The sequence below is a fragment of the Drosophila teissieri genome, chromosome 3R (assembly GCF_016746235.2).
Source record: "Drosophila teissieri strain GT53w chromosome 3R, Prin_Dtei_1.1, whole genome shotgun sequence".
NCBI classification, from domain to species: domain Eukaryota; kingdom Metazoa; phylum Arthropoda; class Insecta; order Diptera; family Drosophilidae; genus Drosophila; species Drosophila teissieri.
Genome location: NC_053032.1, coordinates 8,703,906 through 8,723,878, shown reverse-complemented (window position 1 = coordinate 8,723,878; position 19,973 = coordinate 8,703,906). Strand labels below are relative to the sequence as shown.

The window sequence follows — 19,973 nt, the reverse complement described above, 5'->3', positions numbered from 1 at the left end:
AATTATTATGTTTAGTTTCTGATTTTGTTTTTTTAGATTTACTTCAGCTTTAATTTAGCAGTGTGGCGCCAAATGTTAAAAGTTTTACGTGACGTAATGCCTTAACAGAACCAGGACAAAACAGATTTAAAAAAATTAAAAATTATTATATATTTTACGAGAAAATAATAATACCACGCTAAGTAAGGAATTTAAAATTGCAAGCAATTGTAAACAAGGCCGAGTAAACAAACATTTTTAAGATTTTAATGCGAATTGTATCGCAAACTCATGTGTAGTCTGGCCAGGCCGCGTGTTTAGTGTGACCTCAGCGCCTTACGTCTCCACGGCCGTGCGTAACAGCCCTCAAATGCCGTCGAATTGGCAACGCCGACATGAATTAATTGAATCCAAAATGGCTGAACATTTTTTGTACAGAAGAAGCGTCCAACGAGAGCAAACGCCGTGAGACCGTGTGTTTTCACAGCGTAATACGCCAATAAAACCGCACAAAAAGCGCGCTCGCAGCGCAAACAAAGAATTCTAGCCGCGTGTGGACGAAATGCGGCACGAATCGCTGGAAAAATCGACGTCCAGACGGAAAAATAGCAGCGAAATTCGAGCGAACGTCGTGTATAAGTAAAACGAAAGTTGTGTCTCTCTGTGCGAAAGAGAGGGAGAACCCAATATTTTTGCAAGCCAGAAGTCGAAGGTTAAATTAAATGTATTAGCCACCCAATTGAAGAAGAGTCAACTACGAACAAAACTCGGATCTTAAAGAATCAGCAAAAAATCGTTTATGAACACCATACAATACAACCTCATATCGTTGTTTTTGCTTGCTCGCGTGTAATTCGTGTGTATTGGTGCGCGCGCCCTGTGGATGTGTGGGTGCTTGTGAGCATTGGAATGGATTAACAACCCAACTAATTCCAAAACAATAATACCGCAACATAATCGCAATCGTCATGCCGTTCCAAGGCGACAGCTTTTAGGGAAACATTCGGTCGGTCAGTCAGTCAACCAAAAATCTGTTGCTATAATTAGCACGCCCACGTATTAAATTCAACGATCGCCACCAACCGCCTACGCGGTTAAATCGTAGGACTTTGCCAACATGGATATGGATTTGGAGCAGCTAAAGAACGACTTCCTGCCGCTGATCGCCGGGATCAAGCAGGAGCAGCTGGACGCCGTACCCACGGATGTCCTGCCCCAGATGAGCACACCCAGCACGGTCAGCGGTGCGCCCACCACCTCGTCCTTGAGCTCCTCTTCGCTGAGCCTGAGCAATCCCTGCGACAGTGCTGAGAAAAGGGTATGTACCTATTCCGTATCACGCGTTACCTATAAGCTACCACCAAGTTGAGGTTAGCAAAAGCCGCCTAATCACACGTGCTCTTGCGGCTGATAACAAACGGCCGGCTCAACTCAAATAATTCCCTTTGTCTGCTCAGTGTAAAATTTTGTTTTGATTTTGATGCGCTCGTGCTGCGTCCTTCTTATCAAGCGTTTCGAGTCGAGTCTCGTGCAAAAGCGTTTGTTATCTTTTTCCCAGACCAAGGCAAACAAATGCCAGCACACTCACACAGCCAAACAAACAGCGAGCAATTGCAAGTGTTGCTGTGTTTCACTTTCACGGCCCAGTCCGCGATCTTACACTGAAAAAAGCCTTGCGATTTTCTTTATGTTATCATATTATGGCAACGGGAGAGTTTACTATTTATAATATATGTATATATATTTAATCAAATAGATATTAATAAAGGTATGAGTAATAAATTTCAGAGCGATATTATTAACGTTAAACAAATTCTTAAATGTGTGACATCAAAAATATGAAAGCTGTATATATGTAAACCGACTTAATGCAACACTTTAAATTAAAAAAGTACAATCTTTAAGAGTAATGGAATTTTCATAATTATCTGATATATTCGCGTAAAAAAAATTGCAAACAAAATTTGAGCAATTTTTGTTTACTGTCTAGTTAGAGTCTAGTGCCGATAGTCCCCGTTTCTCCTATGGGTGGGAGCAGAGCAAGCTGGTTCTGGGCTGTCGCTACCTCGCTTTTACTTAGGTGGAAGAGCTAAGTCAAGATGGTCTCCTCTCTCCTGGAATTAGAGATCAGCTGCAACTTGCAGCTGCCACTCTCCAAATGAGCGGCCAGAGAGTGTGTTTGCTCTCTACTGTTTTCCGTTTGCTCTCCGTCGTGCTTGAGCTGCTCCTAAAGCCACAGTGGAACCTATGTAGGTCTTCCCGGCGAAAAGGTACATCCCTTTCCTTAGTAATTAAAAAAACACCAATAATAGTTTAATTATTGCTATCATTTTGCACTAATAAATATGCAGTTTTTAAAGTCTTTATTGCAATATGTGCACTTTATTATAATTATTATTTTTCTTTCTTTTATTTACTTACTGTACAGTCACCCCAATTGCTTTAACTGACCTTGCAATATAATTTGGGACATACCGAATATAACTACCTTAATTTTAACGTAAATCGGTAAATTTAAAAGCTTTCTATATACTTGATCGCAAATACATTTAAATATATAAATTGAACACTAACTTTGAATTAAAATCAAGGAACTGTGATTACAATAAAACGAAATTGATGTTTTTCACAAATGATAACCAATTTAGATGACTATAATTGGTTTCTTTATTCTTTATTTGTGTTAAATAAAATTTAAACACATTTTCAAGTAATTAAAAATGCGAGCTCTAACTTTCTAGAGGCATGTGTTGCTTCTATTTACGGAAGTTTTACTGTATGGAAGACTGAAACTTCTCCGGCAGACGTGCAAATATATGTTCGCCTAGAGTGGGCCTTTTGGAGTGCCCACTCTCTCTTGAACTCAACCAGGGATTGGGAATGACATGCACTCATTCAATGCGTCCGTCAATCAAGCAAACGATTGTGTTTGCTGCGGTCGTTGGGGCACTTAAGACCCCCAGACTCCAGAGACCAGACCCAGTCCCTAGCCCCCCTGCTGAATCTCCTCCAGATCAGTTAATGCCCATTTCTGATGCGGGCAAACTATCAAGTGGAAAGTACTTCGCCAAGGCTAGGTGTGGAGTTCCGTATGAATGATGATGGGGATTTCAAAGGGATACGTTTTAGATTTCAGTTTCTTGATTCTTTTAAAGATAAATAACATAAATACAAAACATTCTTAATTAAGTAACAGTGTAAACCGTATTTCTCAGGGAATGGTTAAATAATAAATATGATGGCCAATAAATTATTTATGATCCACTATGAATTATGCGATCCTTTAATTGGATTTATATGCTAATTTTTCTTTCAACATCATATTTTCCTCTTCATCGAGTAAATTATTCTAATATATGCATGACTCCAAAACGAACTGTACCAACTAAATAGAAAACTCATGAATACATTAAAAAAGCGAAAAACACAAAGCAAATTTCTCAATAAAGGGAGAAGACTTAAAATTTACTATTATTTATTTTTTATATATATATGTACATATATGAATTAGTAATTAATCAAGGTATTATAATAACAAGCTGTTTTTTTTTTTGTATTTCTTTTTAACCTTTTACTTCCGAATCAGTTAAACATTCAAAATCACTGAAGCTCAACTGAAAAGAGAAACCTATTCATTTGTAGCTCCTGTCAAATGGCGGACTTATGGCATTGAAAGTGACAGCTGATGGGGAAGTTCCCGCTTGCGGGCATCCATATGTCATCTCCAAAACACTGCACCTAAATGCATTTTCCTACCCTCCATGAGACCATATTTAATACTCCCATAAATACGTACATACATATGTATGAAGTCAGGTCTTTGTGTGTTACCCCATGCATGCGACAGGTTGTAATTAGATTGCTTGACACCGAAATAAATGAATACCCAAAATCGTACGACGCCATTTTGAGTTAGATACCGACGAGACCCGAAACGAATTCTTAGAATCGGCCTTTAATGATGTACAATTAAATTTAATTTGATGAGAATATGCAAGCAAAGCAAAACGAAGAGAAGGCAAAGTGCCGATGGGCAGACTGAGACGTCGGTGCTAGGAAACCCCAACCCCCCAAATAAAAGTCGTTAAATGCACAAGAAAAGTAAAGTTTCTAATTAACTTAATTACCCAGCAATAAGGGCGGGTAGATCTTGGAAAATGATTCTCTTTTCACTTTTCTCGATCTACCTGGCCCCAATGCAGTCATCGGTTTTTTTTTTTTTTTTTCAAAATTACCGCATTTTAAAGCCCTTAATGTAGTCAGCCATCCCCTTTGTGATTCTATTGAAATCGCAATTTAGATTGGAAATACTCTTTATAATTCGATTTCTGAAACTAGGTAATGGTGCCAACATCGATCTGTGTATTATAGTTTTTTTTTGACTATAAGTCAGTTTTTTCAGTCAGAGGGAGAAGTCTCTTTAATCGGGGAAATGTATTAAAACAACATTGCATTGCATGGGGATTACTTCCAAGCTATCTATTTTTATAATTCCCGAGATCTCTGCATTTAATGGTCTTGAAGAAGATTATACTATATTAACTTATGAAATATGATGAACTATATATGATAACTATATGCAATGAACCATTGTTGAATAAATAAAATAACCATCTGCTTGATTTACAGACCCTCCTCTTAGTTGGGGAACGCTTGATTAGAACTAATCGCAAAAATATATCTTTTAAAATATTAATAACTTTATAACTTGAAAGGTGGTTCCCTTTAGGAACGTCATCCTGTTTATCCAAGATATACACATTTTAATTGCTTTTCCGGGCAGTCAGTGGGCGTAAGGCCGCCCTAATCCATCCATCGACATCCAGTGCGTAATTAAAGTTGACTGCGACTGCGGGATCAGTGCGGATGGACGGAATCGGATTGGAACTGAAAATGGGAATGGGAGAGGTGAAGTTGTAGGTGTGGAGGTGGTGTTCGTTGGGAACATGTGTACGCTGGTCGCACTCCTGTGCGGGGATTAGGTGCTACACAGGACATAATCCGATCACAAAAAGCGGATTATAACGCACAGCAACAAAAATGGTGCAGCCAGGCGGCAGTGGCAAAAGGAAGCCAACTGACGTTACTTTAAAGTAGAACGTTTTTGTCAGTGGAGGGGAAATGCAGAGGGCAAAGTTTTATAAGCTGCATAAGTCCTGAGAAACGAGACTGTCTGATTTCCTACCATCCTACGGCAACAGACAGCAGATGTAAGCAGATTTCTGAGTTGCGTCAGCTTGTTCAGCTGCCGACTTGGCACGCCCCCTGATACGCCTACGACCACGTCCCGGTACCATATCGGTTATAATATTGCTATTCCTGCAACTGGCGTCACGATTTTTGGGCCCCCTGCTGGGAAGTCTTACCGGTTTGTGTATCTACATCAGCGGGGAGTCGCCATTTTGGAAAACACTCGTACTCGTAGTTCGTGCACACTCCATCCAATCCATATATATGTACATATTATGGTGTATACGTGTCTGCTGATGCCATGGCCTCCGGGAGCAGGAACAATTGCATCGGGCACAAAAAGAACCGCAAACCGCATCAGCAGCAGCAACAGAAACAGCGGCTGTGAATGCTTTGGTAAGCTCCAGAGACCGAGGGCCACCGGCTCGTCGGACCAACGTAACCACAACGCCCTGCCCAGGCCACCGCCAATGCAACCCTCCCACCCGACGCAACCCTCGACCGACGTCTGCAGCAGAAGCGCTGGGTTCCAAAATCCGGGGACCAGTCTACAGCTCAGTCCGTTCATTAGTTTGCGGTTTCCTGGTTTCGTTTTGGTTGGCTCCACGTCTTTCGGTCTCTTAGTCCCCAGCAAAAGATTTTCAATACTAAATTTATGCCCGCAACATGATTGGGAGTAATAATTATTATACTTTCCGTTCTGTACCTAGTCAAGTTTCCCAACCCAAAACATTGACTTTAAGCACGAAATCGTAAAACTCGCAAAAGAGCATATCAAAACAGGTTTGCGTTTGGGACCGGAAAGTAAAATGGCGTTTTCTAAGTAGAAATAGCCTTATTTCATTTAACGCCGAAACTAATTAGGGTAAGGCTATGGTTAGGGTTAGCCAATGCCAACCGTAGTCGGAACCAAATAACAACTCATAATGGTATCAGCCAACTTTCTCCCGATTCGCTCGTCTGTCCTTCAATTTTGTTTATATTTAATCTGCTTCTTGCGTCTAAAGTAAACATTTCATTATTGGGACCAGAAACAGCTGTGTAAATATAGTACAAATTGCCAATTTTTCATACAAATGGAGTAAAGCTCACATTAGATGGTAAACAGATTATGGTTAAGTGATAACCTTGAATTAGTATTGTACAGCAATGAAGCGCTATTAAGTTTCCTTTCATCAGGGAAGTTCGGTAACTATCTTCCAAAGAATCTAATCGATCAACCCATTTAACAAACGACCCTTCGCTGTCATTACAATCTCAATGAATCACTTTATTACAACTCGCTTGATATGTCATTCTCGGTTGGAAGTTGCAGTTATCAGCGCCATTACGGATCCCCTAAGTCCCAACAAAAGGGTCTGCCACATGATGACAGTTCTGTGAAAAAGCAATTTTATTTACATCAACCCAGTCAACTTCCTTCGGTTAGGACCTGTAGTTCGCCAGTTGTGACAGATTTTAATGGGTTCCATCGATTTTCTCATAAAATAAACCAAAACTTTTCTGTTCGTGCCATTTACGATTTCCATACAATTAAATCTTTACGACTGAAGCGATGTGGCTTGAGACATTCGAAGGATACAAAAGTATAATATTTAATGGGTTCCGTCATCAACAGCCCGTTTATGGGAAGACCTTAAAGTACAGATAGCTCTTCAAATCTTCCAAAAAATATTTCAGAAATATATGTTCTGGGAATACCTGAAGCACTTGAGTTTTATCGAAAATATTGGATATATGTATGTACATACATATGTTAGTATATAGGTAAAAAATAGGAAACCACGAGTGCCATCAATCTTTTTCTCAATTGCTGTTTGTGTATCTGCGTAAATCCGTAATCATGGTTTTTATGAAACCATTTCTGTAGAAATTTATATTTATGTACAGTACACATACTTTTTGGTGGCTTAAATTGCGTTATGAAATATAATGTCGGGTCATTAGGGCTTGTCCATTAGGTGGGTTTCGGGTGGTTCACCTCCCTGTTCGTGTTTCTCCAGCTCCAGAGCGGAAATTGCAGCGACGTTGGCCGGATATGTCCGCGATTAAACCGAATGGCCAATGGTCCAAAATGGCGAAAGTTCTCTCGCTTCCTCCGCCCTTTTCCATTGGGAGGAGATACGAATCCGATTTGAAGTGCTCCTAACGATTTGAAATTCGTATTTGGATTGGAATGCTTTTAATGCGTGTACGACGCTTCTCGCTGCATCTGGATATTTACAATTTTATTTATTTATGTTGAACTCGTGGATTGGGTTTGTTTATATGGACATCTGGCGGTGGCCTCGCCATTAATATTTATCAGCTGCTGCACCTTTCCCGGCCCTGCAACTTGGTTCACTTCCCGATGGCGTCGCATAAATCGCAGCAACATTGGCCCGTCACGCCCCTCGAACGCCCCTATTTTCTCTGAACTCGCCTGGCTCACAAGTTCCAGGTACAATCAAGTTTTTCGCTTTTATTATGGAAGTATAATATATTTTATACGGCTCTATCTGCCGCCGTCTTCTGCGCTCCCTTTCCATCTTTTCTACCAATTTATGGCGGCCATTTTGTTGAGGTGGTGTCTTTGAAATTTCAGTTTATTGCAAAGTCTCATAAATATTTCAAGAGCAAGTTTCGTCTTCATCGCTCTCGCTCGATATAAACCTGGCAAATTTATATTAGTGGGCGAGGAAGCCGGGTATTTTATGGGGGGATGAAAGAGAAAAGCATCATGAGGTTCATGAACTTTGATGTGCCAGTCTGTCACCTGAGTCCCACTGCTCGGTGAAGAAGTTCTTTTGAGTGCTTTATGTATGTTCCATAAACACGACTGCTCACTTACTTGTCGGTGAGACATTTATAAACCTAGTCAATTACAGCGGATTCATTTTATTTGTTATCATATTTCGGTTCCATATTGCATTGTTCAACCCCAAAGAATCTCGAAATTTATTCACCCGCCTCTACATATCTGGAAAGCATTTCAAATTTGATTACTTTGATCAGACCTAATGAACCGGCGACCATATCGATGAAGCATATCAAATGGATCCGCCTTGCCCAAAACGAGTAACTGCGGCGAATGAACCTTGAATGGAAAGCGTAGCGAACTACATGCAATTACTTTCCATTTGCGTAAATTATACTTTTAAATTAGGGGTTTGGCTTTTCCTTTAAAGGTACTTGTTCTACCAATCTGATCCGAGATTCTTAGTCACGTTTTACGGGAAGTCTGAGTGATGAATTGACGATTAGCCATTGTCCAAAATGTGTACCCAGCAGAAATCCTAAACGTAATTAATTTTCTGCTTTTGTTGTATCAAAGGATTTTCCCTGCCGTCCGAAAGTTCAAAGTACATGTACGCACACATATGCCCGTGCCATCTGATGCCTGCCGTTTTGTGTTGTAAATTTGCAAAATAAACGGAATTGACGTAGGAGCAACAATAAACAAGTGATGGCCGGCCATCATCAACCGGCATCCAGCCGTCTGAAATCCGAAGAAACTCCAAAAGGACCAGCATCATTGGGCTTCATCTCTATACGAAATCGCCATTTAACCAGCAGGACGACCGACCTCCCATGATGCACGTCTCATATTGCACTGATTTATGGCCGGGTCAGTGGGCGGTGGGGTGTATATGTGGCAGAGGTTGGTTGCCAGCGGGTGGGAAACCACCCAAAAGTGCAACTCGTATTCTGCAACTGCACGTCGAACGACATCGACCACCCACAGGGGTTCTTCAGAGAAAGGAAGCATATTTTCAACTTTCCACAAATTGCATTTAAATAAAGCTTAATTAAATTTTAAGGCTACCTGAGCTCTGAGTAACCAGGAATACCTTTAGGAGGCCAAGACCACAAAATGGGGCGGTGATTGCCATCTGAGGATATAGTGGAGTCCAATTGGGTATAATTTACTACATTAACTGGAACAAGATTCATGTCTACAAATTACGTTTACTGTGTACAAAGTTGGTTATAAGTAGATAGGTCGATCGGGCCACGACCTTTTGTCCGTAGGAACAATAAAAGCTAGAAAGATGAAAAGCCAGCGATATAGATAGCTAGCTGGAATCGACGCAGCTCAAGTTTGTTCCAGGAGATTACCAAGTTCCCTCTAAAGCCCACAAGCCGCACTTTGAAGTTTGTTTCGATTTTTTAAAATTTTTGTATTTGTCTTGTCTATTCCTATCGATATGCCAAAAACATTTAAGCTAGGCGTGGCTAAACCGCAAAAACACTGTCACGCCCACAATTTTTAAAATGTTATACTTTTTCTTTGCAATTTCTATCGATAACCGTAAGTTATGGGGGTTTGTGTGCGATGAAGGGGGGTGGTATTGGCAAGAAAAATAAATTTCGATTTAAAAATAGGAATTGGCCCGGTTTCTAGGAGTTATGGTGGGCGTGACAATATTTTTCAACGCACTTGCATTACACGGGCGGCACTACATACAGCATGATTATTTGGAATATTTATTATAGGTCTTTTTTTACTCCGTTTGTAACCATTAAAAATTACTTTGCTTCGTAAGAAGATGGCCAGCTAACGTGTCTATACGAGAGCATTACTGAGTACCCATAATTACATTAGTTCTTGTTTTCAACTGTAATCAGCAGAGTTAAAAATGAAATCTTTTTAGCTAACCAATTAACAAGCTTTGGCCGTGCTACTTATCTGCATCTAAACTAAACGACTATGCCATTTATAAAAGTGTCAATCACATTTTATGATAGACTTTTAATCACCTGCTGCCTTTTAATCACAAGCTGTTTTTAATCACCCAACTATTGTGAAGTCTAAAGCGCCGTAGGATCGATTCAGTGGAGCTGATTTCGAGAAGTTTCTCTAAGAAGGGGTTTTTCATTCGCGAGTGCCTTCGCCTCGCCATATGTAAAGATCTCTGGCCTTTGACACAGGGGAATTCGTTCTGATGGAGGGTCGTGAGCAACTTAATGGAATTATGGCGGCCTCAGAAAATGGATTTCGAATGTAAAATGTGTCGAAAAGTTGTCAGCTTGGACTTTCAACCGATTCTGGTCTTGTGACAGCGTGAAACCTGTGGAAAAAAAGAGAAAGGGGAGAGTGTGTGCGAGTGAGAGGGTGTGTGGCGCGAACAGTGGCGAACTGCAGTTGTGGAACTTCTTTCATTTAATTTCAGCAACAAAGTTTTCTGTGTGACTAACGAGACTGAAACTTTTTCGAAAATAAATTTGAAATTAAATTTCGCCAAAGCCTTTTAAAGTCCGTTGCCAAGCCAATCGAGAGATGGGAGCAAGTTGGCTGAAAAGCGAGGAAAACTTTTCACAATTTACTTTCATCAAAATTACATCAATCATAAATGCACTCATTCAGTCGTTGTCATGTCGCCATTCCATCAATTCCCATTTCTAGAGCTTCGTGCGGATGTTTTTGTGTGTTGTAGCCTCAGTCTAGTTGCCATTCTGCTGTTGTTGCTCTTGCGGGGCATCCTTTCAACAATTTTTAATTGAAATTAATTTAGAGTTATTTTTGCCTTCGACTGTTTTCCCTTATTTCGGTTTAGCTTCGTGCGAGCGTGCTGTTTTTCGATGTGCGTGGCAAACTAATGGTCTACGTGATTGGCGGCTTTCTGTATAATGGAGGAAAACTGCCAAAAATGTAATGGGTTTAAGATGAAACTTCGTTTTCTCTTTTTCCTAATTGCATTGCTAAAAGTATAAAAAGCTCGGCTCTTATAAATGTATCATATATCTCTAAAATCCACATTAGAGGGATAAATATCTTAAACTCTCATACCCTAAAGCACAAATTTGGAGTAACAGGATGTTGGTGTATTAGACCCAAGTCGGCATCATTTTCCATTTGAGCGACTTGCATGATTGAAAAATCTATTAATTCGCATTACTTGCTAAAAACATTCTTTAAATTCTTGCCACATGTTGCCCGCCATTTATCGGATGGGATGCTACGGACATAGACATACACACACATGTTTTAATGGCATACAAATATATATGCATAGCTCCGTAGGTGCGGACCGAGAAAACAAGTTTGCTACCCGCTTCCAGTTGCGTCAAGTCATTGCGATGCGATGGAAACATGGGGGTAGCAGCTGGTTTTTCGCCACATTTATAATGGCCTGCTCTCTGGGCCAGTGCCGCGGGTCTTGGGCAACTCTAAGTGGGTTGCGCGGCACCGATCCGAACCGCCGAACACTAGCCGAACCTAACCGATCCAAGTCCGATGCGCGTCCGAACCGTGGCGAGAAGCTCGCGGGGATGGGGACAGCCTCATGATAAATGGCTTTCAAGTGGGACGTAGCCTTCTGAGTACCGAGACGCCTCCACGCCGACACGCCCTGCACACAGCTCCACTGGTCGGCCGCCCACTTACAATGTACGCCAAAATTATAGTTGTGGGAGTATGAAGGCAATAAAAGTATGAGTTTCGATGTATGATAATTGTATTCGCTTGTTATTAGATTTTATGTCAGACAATCTTGTATATTTGGAAACTCGCTTGTTTGTGTGCACCTCCTTAAATTGTTAAGCTCGTATTTTCGAAACAGCGGTCTAAAACTTGTTAGTCATCGGGCACATTACGAATTACACATTACGTTAGTTGCATAAATGCAGGGTTTACTTATTTAGAACCACTAACAACACTGTAAAAAAACAACACTGTAAAAAAATCGTTGCCAGGTGTGGGGTTCGAACCCACGCTCTCTCACGAGAACCAGAGCTTAAATCTGGCGCCTTAGACCGCTCGGCCAACCTGGCTATGTGTTTTAATTAATTCTAAGTACTATATACCCAGAAAGGAAATACGATTTAATACTCAGTACTTTCAACCTTTTGAACCTTGTTTTAAGCGCTAAAAAAGTGTTTAATGACTGCTTCCCTCCTAGACATTGATTTCGTGATGTGTATACACTCTACAAGTGATGTTAAACATATTACGCTAACCGCAACTGTACTTGCCACAAAATGGATGTTTCTTGTATGATTTATGAGCGCCGCCGAGCCGTTTCGAAAGTAGCGAACTGAACTGGCTCTGGAGAAAACTGAGGCGGGCGAAACTTTCTTTCGGACAGAAGATGGATCGCCGGATCGACTGGGATCCATGTGCTAAAATAATGTGCGCTGCAGTTACACCCAGTCAGAATCCCTATCGCTCACCTCCCCCTTGCCGGCGTTGCAATGTCCGGACTCGAGTCCGGATTTCGGTTCTCCTTCGGCCTGCCGTGGCGCATTCATCAATGTCCGTGGCGCTTCCGTTGCTATATGTATTAACTGTACTTTGTACTCTGTGGGGCTGCATGTAAAGCATTCGCATACCAATGCAACAATCTTTATCGAGCACAAACATAATCAATCAATTGGATTTATGTGCTCCAACTGAAGATAAAACTAATCAATCTTCGCCCAGCGACATTCGGAGACAGAGTTGGGGACGCCCGGCAATGGAGGCCATGGGGAGACGTTGGCTACGCTTCGGAATCGCTTCGGAAGTTTTCAGCTCCAGCATCGGCCACAGTTTATTTTTCAGCCCCTTTCAAAAGTGGTTGCTATTAATTGTAAAAAAGTTTCGAGGCTGCGACGTTGAGACGTTGATCTTGGCCACTTGTGTTGAGTAAATGTAATTTCCGGTCTCAAAGTTCGAGGCAGATAAGCCTCTCGACCGATAAGGTGGATGGCTTACATAACTCCTTAAATCTAATCTATTAATATATCTTTATACGCTAATTTCATGCCATTTTATTCGATTTTATTTGATTATAATTGTTGCAATAGGACTCAAGCAATAGTTTGTGACGGTTTCGAAATTTTACTAAAAATAAATTGAATGCAAAAATAATTTTAATCGCCTAATACGTCAGAACATTATATTTTGGGAATTATGCTCATAAATCGTTCGTCAGCGTTATCTTGGTGGAAAAGATAAGATAAGATAAGATAGGGTACCTGTATTTAGCGCAGTGAAAGTACTGTCCTTCTATAATTGGGCCTTCTTTTATAGCTTTATAAGCCTGTAATATAAATTATCCGGATAGCCTTATCTAAAGATTTACTGTCGATTGAAGGATTCTTTAAATAGAGGTTTTTAACAGCTGTTGCGAAATACGGTTATACAACTAAGAAAGTGGAAATTGATCAGACATCAAAATACAAACTAGATACATATATGACGACTTTTATATTAAATTAACTCGAATAAAAAAACAGATTAGTAACGAATGATTCTTCCTTATTTTTATTGCAGTCAGAGTCAAACTCTTCCGCATCAGCCAAGTTCACCCTATTCAAGTGCGTTTACTGCGCTCAACTCCTCGGATCCAATGATCGACCCAAATTGCTAGAATGCCTCCACGTGGCCTGTGCCCAATGCGTGAGCACCAAGTTCTCAGAGCTGGACCGCTCGCTGCCACCATTGATCCATTGTCCGGTATGCGATAATGCGTCGCAGCAGGAGTTTATCGTGGACAACCAGTTCCTCATTGAGCAGTGCACCGCCGGAGATAGTGGTGATGGGGTCGGTCTTCTGGGCTTGACAGCCGAAGGTCAGAAGAGCTCTGCTGCGGCGAGCATCCAATGCAGCAGCTGTTCCGATGGTGCAGTGGCCACGTCGTGGTGCGTTGACTGCTCGGAGTACATTTGCGACAGTTGTGTGCAGGCTCACCAGCGCCTGAAGATCACCAAGGACCACACGATTAAGCCCAAAGACGAGGCCAACAACGAGCAGCTGGCCGGAGCTGCCGGGGTGGACAAGCTGCACATGTGCCAGTTGCACCCGCAGGAGAAGCTTTCGTTGTTTTGCGAGACGTGCGACAAGCTTACTTGTCGTGATTGCCAGTTGAGCGACCATCGGGATCACAAATACAAGTTTGCCCACGAGATTGCCACGGAATCAAGACAGGCGCTGTCCACCCTTGTTTCCGAAATCAACTACAAACGCTTCCTTCTCTCCTCGGCTACCAAGGTGATCGATGACCGCCAACAGCTGATCCACGACAAGAAGAAGGACCTCATCAAGGAGATCACAGCCATGGCGGTGAAGATCACCAATACCGTCAATACCCGAGGCAAGCAGCTAATCATGAGATTAAACGAGGTGTGCGACAGTAAACTCAAGGTGCTGGTGGAAAAGAAGGAGACGCTGCAGTTGCTGTCCGACAACACGGACCACTGCATCGATTTCATGCAAAACGCTTTGGAGAAGGGCAGTGATTTCGCTATCCTATCGAGCAAAAAGTCTCTGGTGCGTCACCTGCAGAAGCTCAAGTGCCAAAGGGCGGATATCCCCAACCCGGAAATCCCAGTGCGCATTCAGGTTCAACTTAACCAGGTCTCCGATCTGCAGAAGGTAATCTCGCAGCTGGGCATAATCATCGTGGATGGCAAACCATATCCGCCCACGCCCTCGCCCAACGGAACCCCTCAGCCGCAGCACCCACCTCGCCAGCCTCCCAGCCCGAACATGGCGCCACCCCTGCGTCCTGGTCTTCCACCCGGAATGCCCGCTGGCCTCTCGCCGAACGGACCGCCCGTCAACTTTGGACCGCAGAACGGACCGCCGCTCTACAGCAATGCTGCCCAGCAGCAGTTCAACAATCTGTCCATGAGTCGCTCCTTTCCGGGTGACGGGTCAGGTAAGGGTATGAATGATTTTTATTTTTATTTATTTATACAACGTCTACTAGAGTATAAAAAAAGAGAGAACGCTATACTCAACTATAACATTTTTTTTTACGTATCTGTAGAAATTGGAAAGTCAAATGATAAAATAAAACAAATGACGTCTTGGACGGTTTGTGGGAATTAGAGTAGGTGTGACCACATTTGGAAAAGAAAACTTACGCTGCGTCTATGTCTCTGGAATCTGCCTGCCTAATCTCAATTTATAGCTTTTATCGATCGAGGCGTTCATACGGACAGACGGACATGACCTGATCAAATCGGCTTGTGATTCTGATCAAGAATTTATATACTTTATAGGGTTGACAACGCTTCCTTTTCAACGAATCTAGTTTACCCTTTTGCTCTACGAGTAACAAGTACAATAAATAACCCAAACTTTTACTTTTAAATGCAAAGTGTATTAAGTATCTTTCGCCAAAGTGTTTTGTTATTTCAATGATTTAGTAACATACCAACTGCACGGAGGAGCAAGCAAGCTTTCCCAGAAAGACTCTACCTCCTTCCAGACAGTGGGAGTTATCATTTGGCGAACAGCTTTGTAATGGAATTTGTAATTTTGTCTGCGTTGCAGTTCGCTTCGGGGGAATGCCGCCAGTGGGCATGCAGCGACACGGACAACCGCACGTGAGCTCCTCCACGCATCCGCAGAATATGGGTAAGTGCCAAAGGCGAACTTCAAAGTACCGGGCTAGGTGGAAAATTAATTTTCTGTTCGCGCAATTTCAGACATCAGCCTGCGGGGCCTGCTGAACAACCAGGCGGCACAGAGCCCGAATGCCCACATGGCATTCAATGGACCGCCCAGCTATCCGGGTGGGCCGCAAGGAGCGCCGGCTCCGGCCCACCAACCGATGGGTCCGCAGATGCGTCCGCATTTTATGCCCGGCCAGCAGGGTTTCTCGCAGGGCGGTGGTCCAGGAGGCGGACCGCGGGACGCCAACTTTATGAACAGCAACGCGCGCTTCCAGTCGCAGTATCAACGTATGGCCAACCACGCTCAGCAGGCGGCGGCTGCAGCGGCCATGGCCGGAGCGGCGGGGGGCGGAGGCGGCCAAATCCCTTCGCCGGGTGCACTGCAGCGACCCCAGATGATGTCCAATCCCATGCAGAATGTGAGTGCCATGCAGAATGTAAGTCTACAGAACAGAACCTTCATAATATCCAATGCGGAGTATTAATCTTTTCCCTTTTTTTCGTTCCACATCCACAGTCGTTGGGGTTTCATGGGAGCCAGGCTGGCTTTAATACCGGCCCACCGCAGACCTCCCCGCAGTTAGGCGGCGGAGGCATGCACAGCCTGGCCAAGTGGCACATCCCGCAATCCGCGCAACAGTCGAACAGTGAGTAATTGAATTAAACCCCTCGGACCCAATTGATTTACTTTAGTTGTCTAAATTATTATTCATCCAAATTCCAGTTTGGTGAAATTTTCAAATGCTTTTGGCAAGGTTTTCTAATTACCCATCCATTATTTTGCTTCTCTTTTTAGTGTGTTCGCAACAAGGTCCCCTTTTGCCTTTTGCGAATGGTCGCCAGACATCGGAAAATTTTAAAATCTCACTCAAATCCCCAAACACGCTCAAAAATAGCACCCCGCCCAGCCTGGGGGGCGGTGGTGCGGGTCACCCGAGCCACGGAAACGGCTCCTCCAGCGCCCAACTGAACGCAGCTGCTCTGGGATTGGGGCCAGCCGTTTCGATACTCTCTAACGTCACCTCGACGAATCCAAAGACGCCCAGTCCCAGCACCCATGAGGTGGGTTTATATTGGTGTTTTGAAAATCTTTCGCTAATCTCTTTATCATTAATAGAACACCAAGGACTTCACCGAACCCATTGACAAGGTGCGGGATGACTCAATCAACGATCTGATTGCAACCATAGCCAAGCTAGACTCAAATGGGGTGCAGGTGTTGCCGGAGGGTCGCACAAAGACCACCTCGCCACAGGTGCACAGCTCTACGGATCTGTCCAACACACAGGAAGGTAAGTTCACCCACCGTGGTCCGTCTGCAGCTGCTTCATGTGCGTGTGGCGTTGTAGTTGCCAAATTTCATGTTAGAGTCTTATCCAAACGGTGGAGGAAATCAATTTATTTACGTCTTTGAATGCTTGTTACCTACATATGTTCCAACCATCAGTCCTTAATCCGCTTTAGTTTTAGATTTTGGTGAAGGTTTAATACTGTATATATACTGTATACTGTGTGGAGTCTCCTTTGTGGTAGGGAACGCTACGCTGCATCATTACCATTAGATTTGCTTGCGGGCTTACCAAATGAAATTCTAAAATTCTCATAACTTTGCTCTCTTTATTTCTATTTTCAAAATAAAATCGGTTTCCAAATAAAATCCAAACGCGCCATAAACGAACGACATGAATAAATTACTAACAATTACTGAATCAATTCCAAACCAACACCCCAACACACTCAAACCAACTCGTATTAATCAACAACAATGCGTACACGACACACCCACATGAACACACACCCGAACCATGAATGCGAACAAAAAACTAATCATATCAGTTAATAATAAAAACGAACAAAAAGATGATCCCAACGAGGACTGGTGCGCCGTATGTCTGGATGGAGGAGAGCTGATGTGCTGCGACAAGTGTCCCAAGGTTTTTCACCAGAACTGCCACATCCCCGCGATCAGCTCGCTGCCGGACGAAAGCGAGAGCTGGCAGTGCCTGCTGTGCGTTAACCTTAAGGAGCTGACCAAGACGGAGGGAAGTGAAAAGAACTCCTCCGGCGAGCTGAGCGCCCTGGAGCTCCGCATCCTGCAGCGCATCTGTCTAGAATTGTACTGCCAGTACGAGCAGAGCCTCAATTTCCGGGAGCCGGAGTCGCCAGCCAATACATCCTATTACGAGATTGTTTCCAGGTAACTTTTTGAGAAACTTTTAGATGAGTAAGATTTTATCTCCTGATCAAGGGTATATATGATTTAAAATGTTATATTTTAATATTTAAATGCCCATTACAGTCCCATGTCGTTAGATGTTATTCGCACCCGCCTGGATCCATCCAGTCCCAACCACTACAAGGACATCGCAGGCTTCGTGTCCGACGTGCGTTTAATATTTTCCAACACGTACCTCTTCTATCAGGTGAGATTAATAGTAATACAGCATAATAGCGATCCCTACTTATGCCCCAATTTTCGGCTAGGAGGACACGAAAACTTACTCCAATGCCAAGTATTTGGAAAACTTCTTCGAGGAGCAGCTAGCTAAGTGGTTGCCGCAATTTGAGGGCAGCAAGCCACTAAGTAAGCGCAATACCTCAAACTCTCCGGCGCTGTTAGGTGTGAATGCAACTGGTTCGCCGTCGCCAATCGAAAACGGAAGAAAGAGCTGCGGCTCGGCATCATTGGGTGACAGCGATGGTGGCTGCTTGCCGGCTAAGAGGGCGAGACGGTCGGCGCACGAATAGAACGAGCTAATGCCCGGCGGGAAGGGCACAGACGGGGAGCAGCCTGCGGAGACGGGACAAGAACGTAGCCAGGAGGAGCAGCAGCAACTGCCTGGCTTCCTAGAGGAGATGGACCTGGAGATGCCGCAGCGGCCGCACAGCTTGGGCAGTAATGTAATCCAAGAGAGCGCCGATTATGTTCTTCAGCTATTGCACGCGTACGCAGCAGCGTTTGGACTGTAGATGCACATGCTACATATCCAATTTCTCCGCTAACGTAGAGTTTTTTTGTTTTAATGAGAAATCGATCCGTAGGCTTTCCCCACAATCGTGAGACACACTTACATCTAAGCAACTAGACCTACAAAAGCAGAGGTGCCCGTTGAACTTTTGTGTTTTGAAATATTTATAAAAACTCAGTTGTAAATAGTAAAACCAAGCCAGTCATTTGATATGATTTTATTTTTACGTACAATGGAATAAATTGAATCCTTGGGCGATCGAAAATTAAAAAGAGATATGTTTAGCTACATTTTAAGTGTTGAATATCCATAAACATTGATATAAATATAACTATAAATATGTATACCTTTCTTTAGGGATCCACTAGAGATTAAAGTGATTAGGTGTAAGTGTTCAAGTTCGAGTGAAATTGTCATCCTTTTTTCACCGATTTTTGTTTTGGATGAAACCCATTCTAACTTATCTTTGTTGGAATTGTATTTACTTTTGTGATAGCGAAAAACAATAAGATGAACAAATTACCGATTATTCATATATATTATTATTACCATTAAATTAAACACTGTGGCGAAGTTCTACAAATATTTCGAATTTGACATATACGATATTTATTGACCGCTAACCATCCATCGGTAGAATCTAATTAGGACGCCCATGTGCAGCCCTAAGCTCCTGCTCACCCAAAAAACAGCATACATTCGTATACCACTTAAGAAGACACTTGAAATAAGTTAGCTGCATTCTAGCCCTCTAAGTTTCGCAGATGAATCAAACCCTTAAAATACGAGTAAGAAAATTTGATGTTTGAATGTTGTACGTTTGACGTAATAGCATACAGTAGGTGTAAGGAGTGACTAGCTCTATTTATTACCAATCGATCGGCGGGACCCCCACAAGAGATGTACATAATGATCTATACATATTTCCGAAAAAGAATCAATGTTTCATATATATATAAATATGTATATCTTTAACCGAGCGTGAATGTAGTTTTTTATAATGCCGGATCGAAACTAAAATAAAACCAAATCAGTTAAGGTCGATATTTTCATAAATGTTTTCAATGCGAGACACAAAGATCAGACACGAACAGAATTAACACTGGACAACTACAAGAAATATATTACAACTAGACGCTAAAACGTCAGCTACTCCTAATGACGCCACAATAGGGAATATATAGGGGCGCAAACATATTAATGAAATTATATAGCCATGCATAAATGTTTGTACGACGTTCCCGATTAGCGGACGTTCATGTGTGCTATCCTATTGCAGAACGAAAGAAAAGCAAAATAGATCATGCAGGGCATCTGCTAATGTTTGTATGATAAATGTGAAACTATGGAAATTATTTTATCTGTTTTAGCCCTAAGTTTTACGATAACTAATGATTAACCATTGTATATTAATGTACTACTTACTATCGAGTGGATTACTGAAATAATAAAAAAACTTCCTGTAACTGC

At 42.5% G+C, this 19,973-nt stretch overlaps 1 protein-coding gene and 1 non-coding gene across 9 annotated transcripts; one reads left to right on the top strand and one right to left on the bottom strand.

The window, feature by feature from the left end:
• Positions 1-385: 385 nt before the first annotated feature.
• On the top strand, positions 386-19,969 carry LOC122622041 (transcription intermediary factor 1-alpha). 8 transcript variants are annotated; one of them, XM_043800164.1, is made up of 10 exons: positions 386-1,297; positions 13,406-14,792; positions 15,413-15,496; positions 15,568-15,953; positions 16,052-16,181; positions 16,331-16,596; positions 16,652-16,826; positions 17,371-17,731; positions 17,834-17,957; positions 18,019-19,969. In XM_043800164.1, exons 1-10 carry the CDS (start codon positions 1,097-1,099, stop codon positions 18,280-18,282), a joined length of 3,378 nt encoding a protein of 1,125 aa, XP_043656099.1. In that variant the 5' UTR covers positions 386-1,096; the 3' UTR covers positions 18,283-19,969. The 8 variants fall into 8 exon arrangements, with proteins under 8 accessions (XP_043656099.1, XP_043656100.1, XP_043656101.1 ...); XM_043800165.1 differs by having other exon boundaries at positions 15,568-15,971; positions 17,395-17,731; positions 18,022-19,969; XM_043800166.1 differs by having other exon boundaries at positions 13,406-14,798; positions 17,395-17,731.
• Trnal-uaa lies at positions 11,839-11,922 on the bottom strand. The gene has a single exon. It is a non-coding gene; the product is annotated as a tRNA-Leu (tRNA).
• Positions 19,970-19,973: the final 4 nt, after the last annotated feature.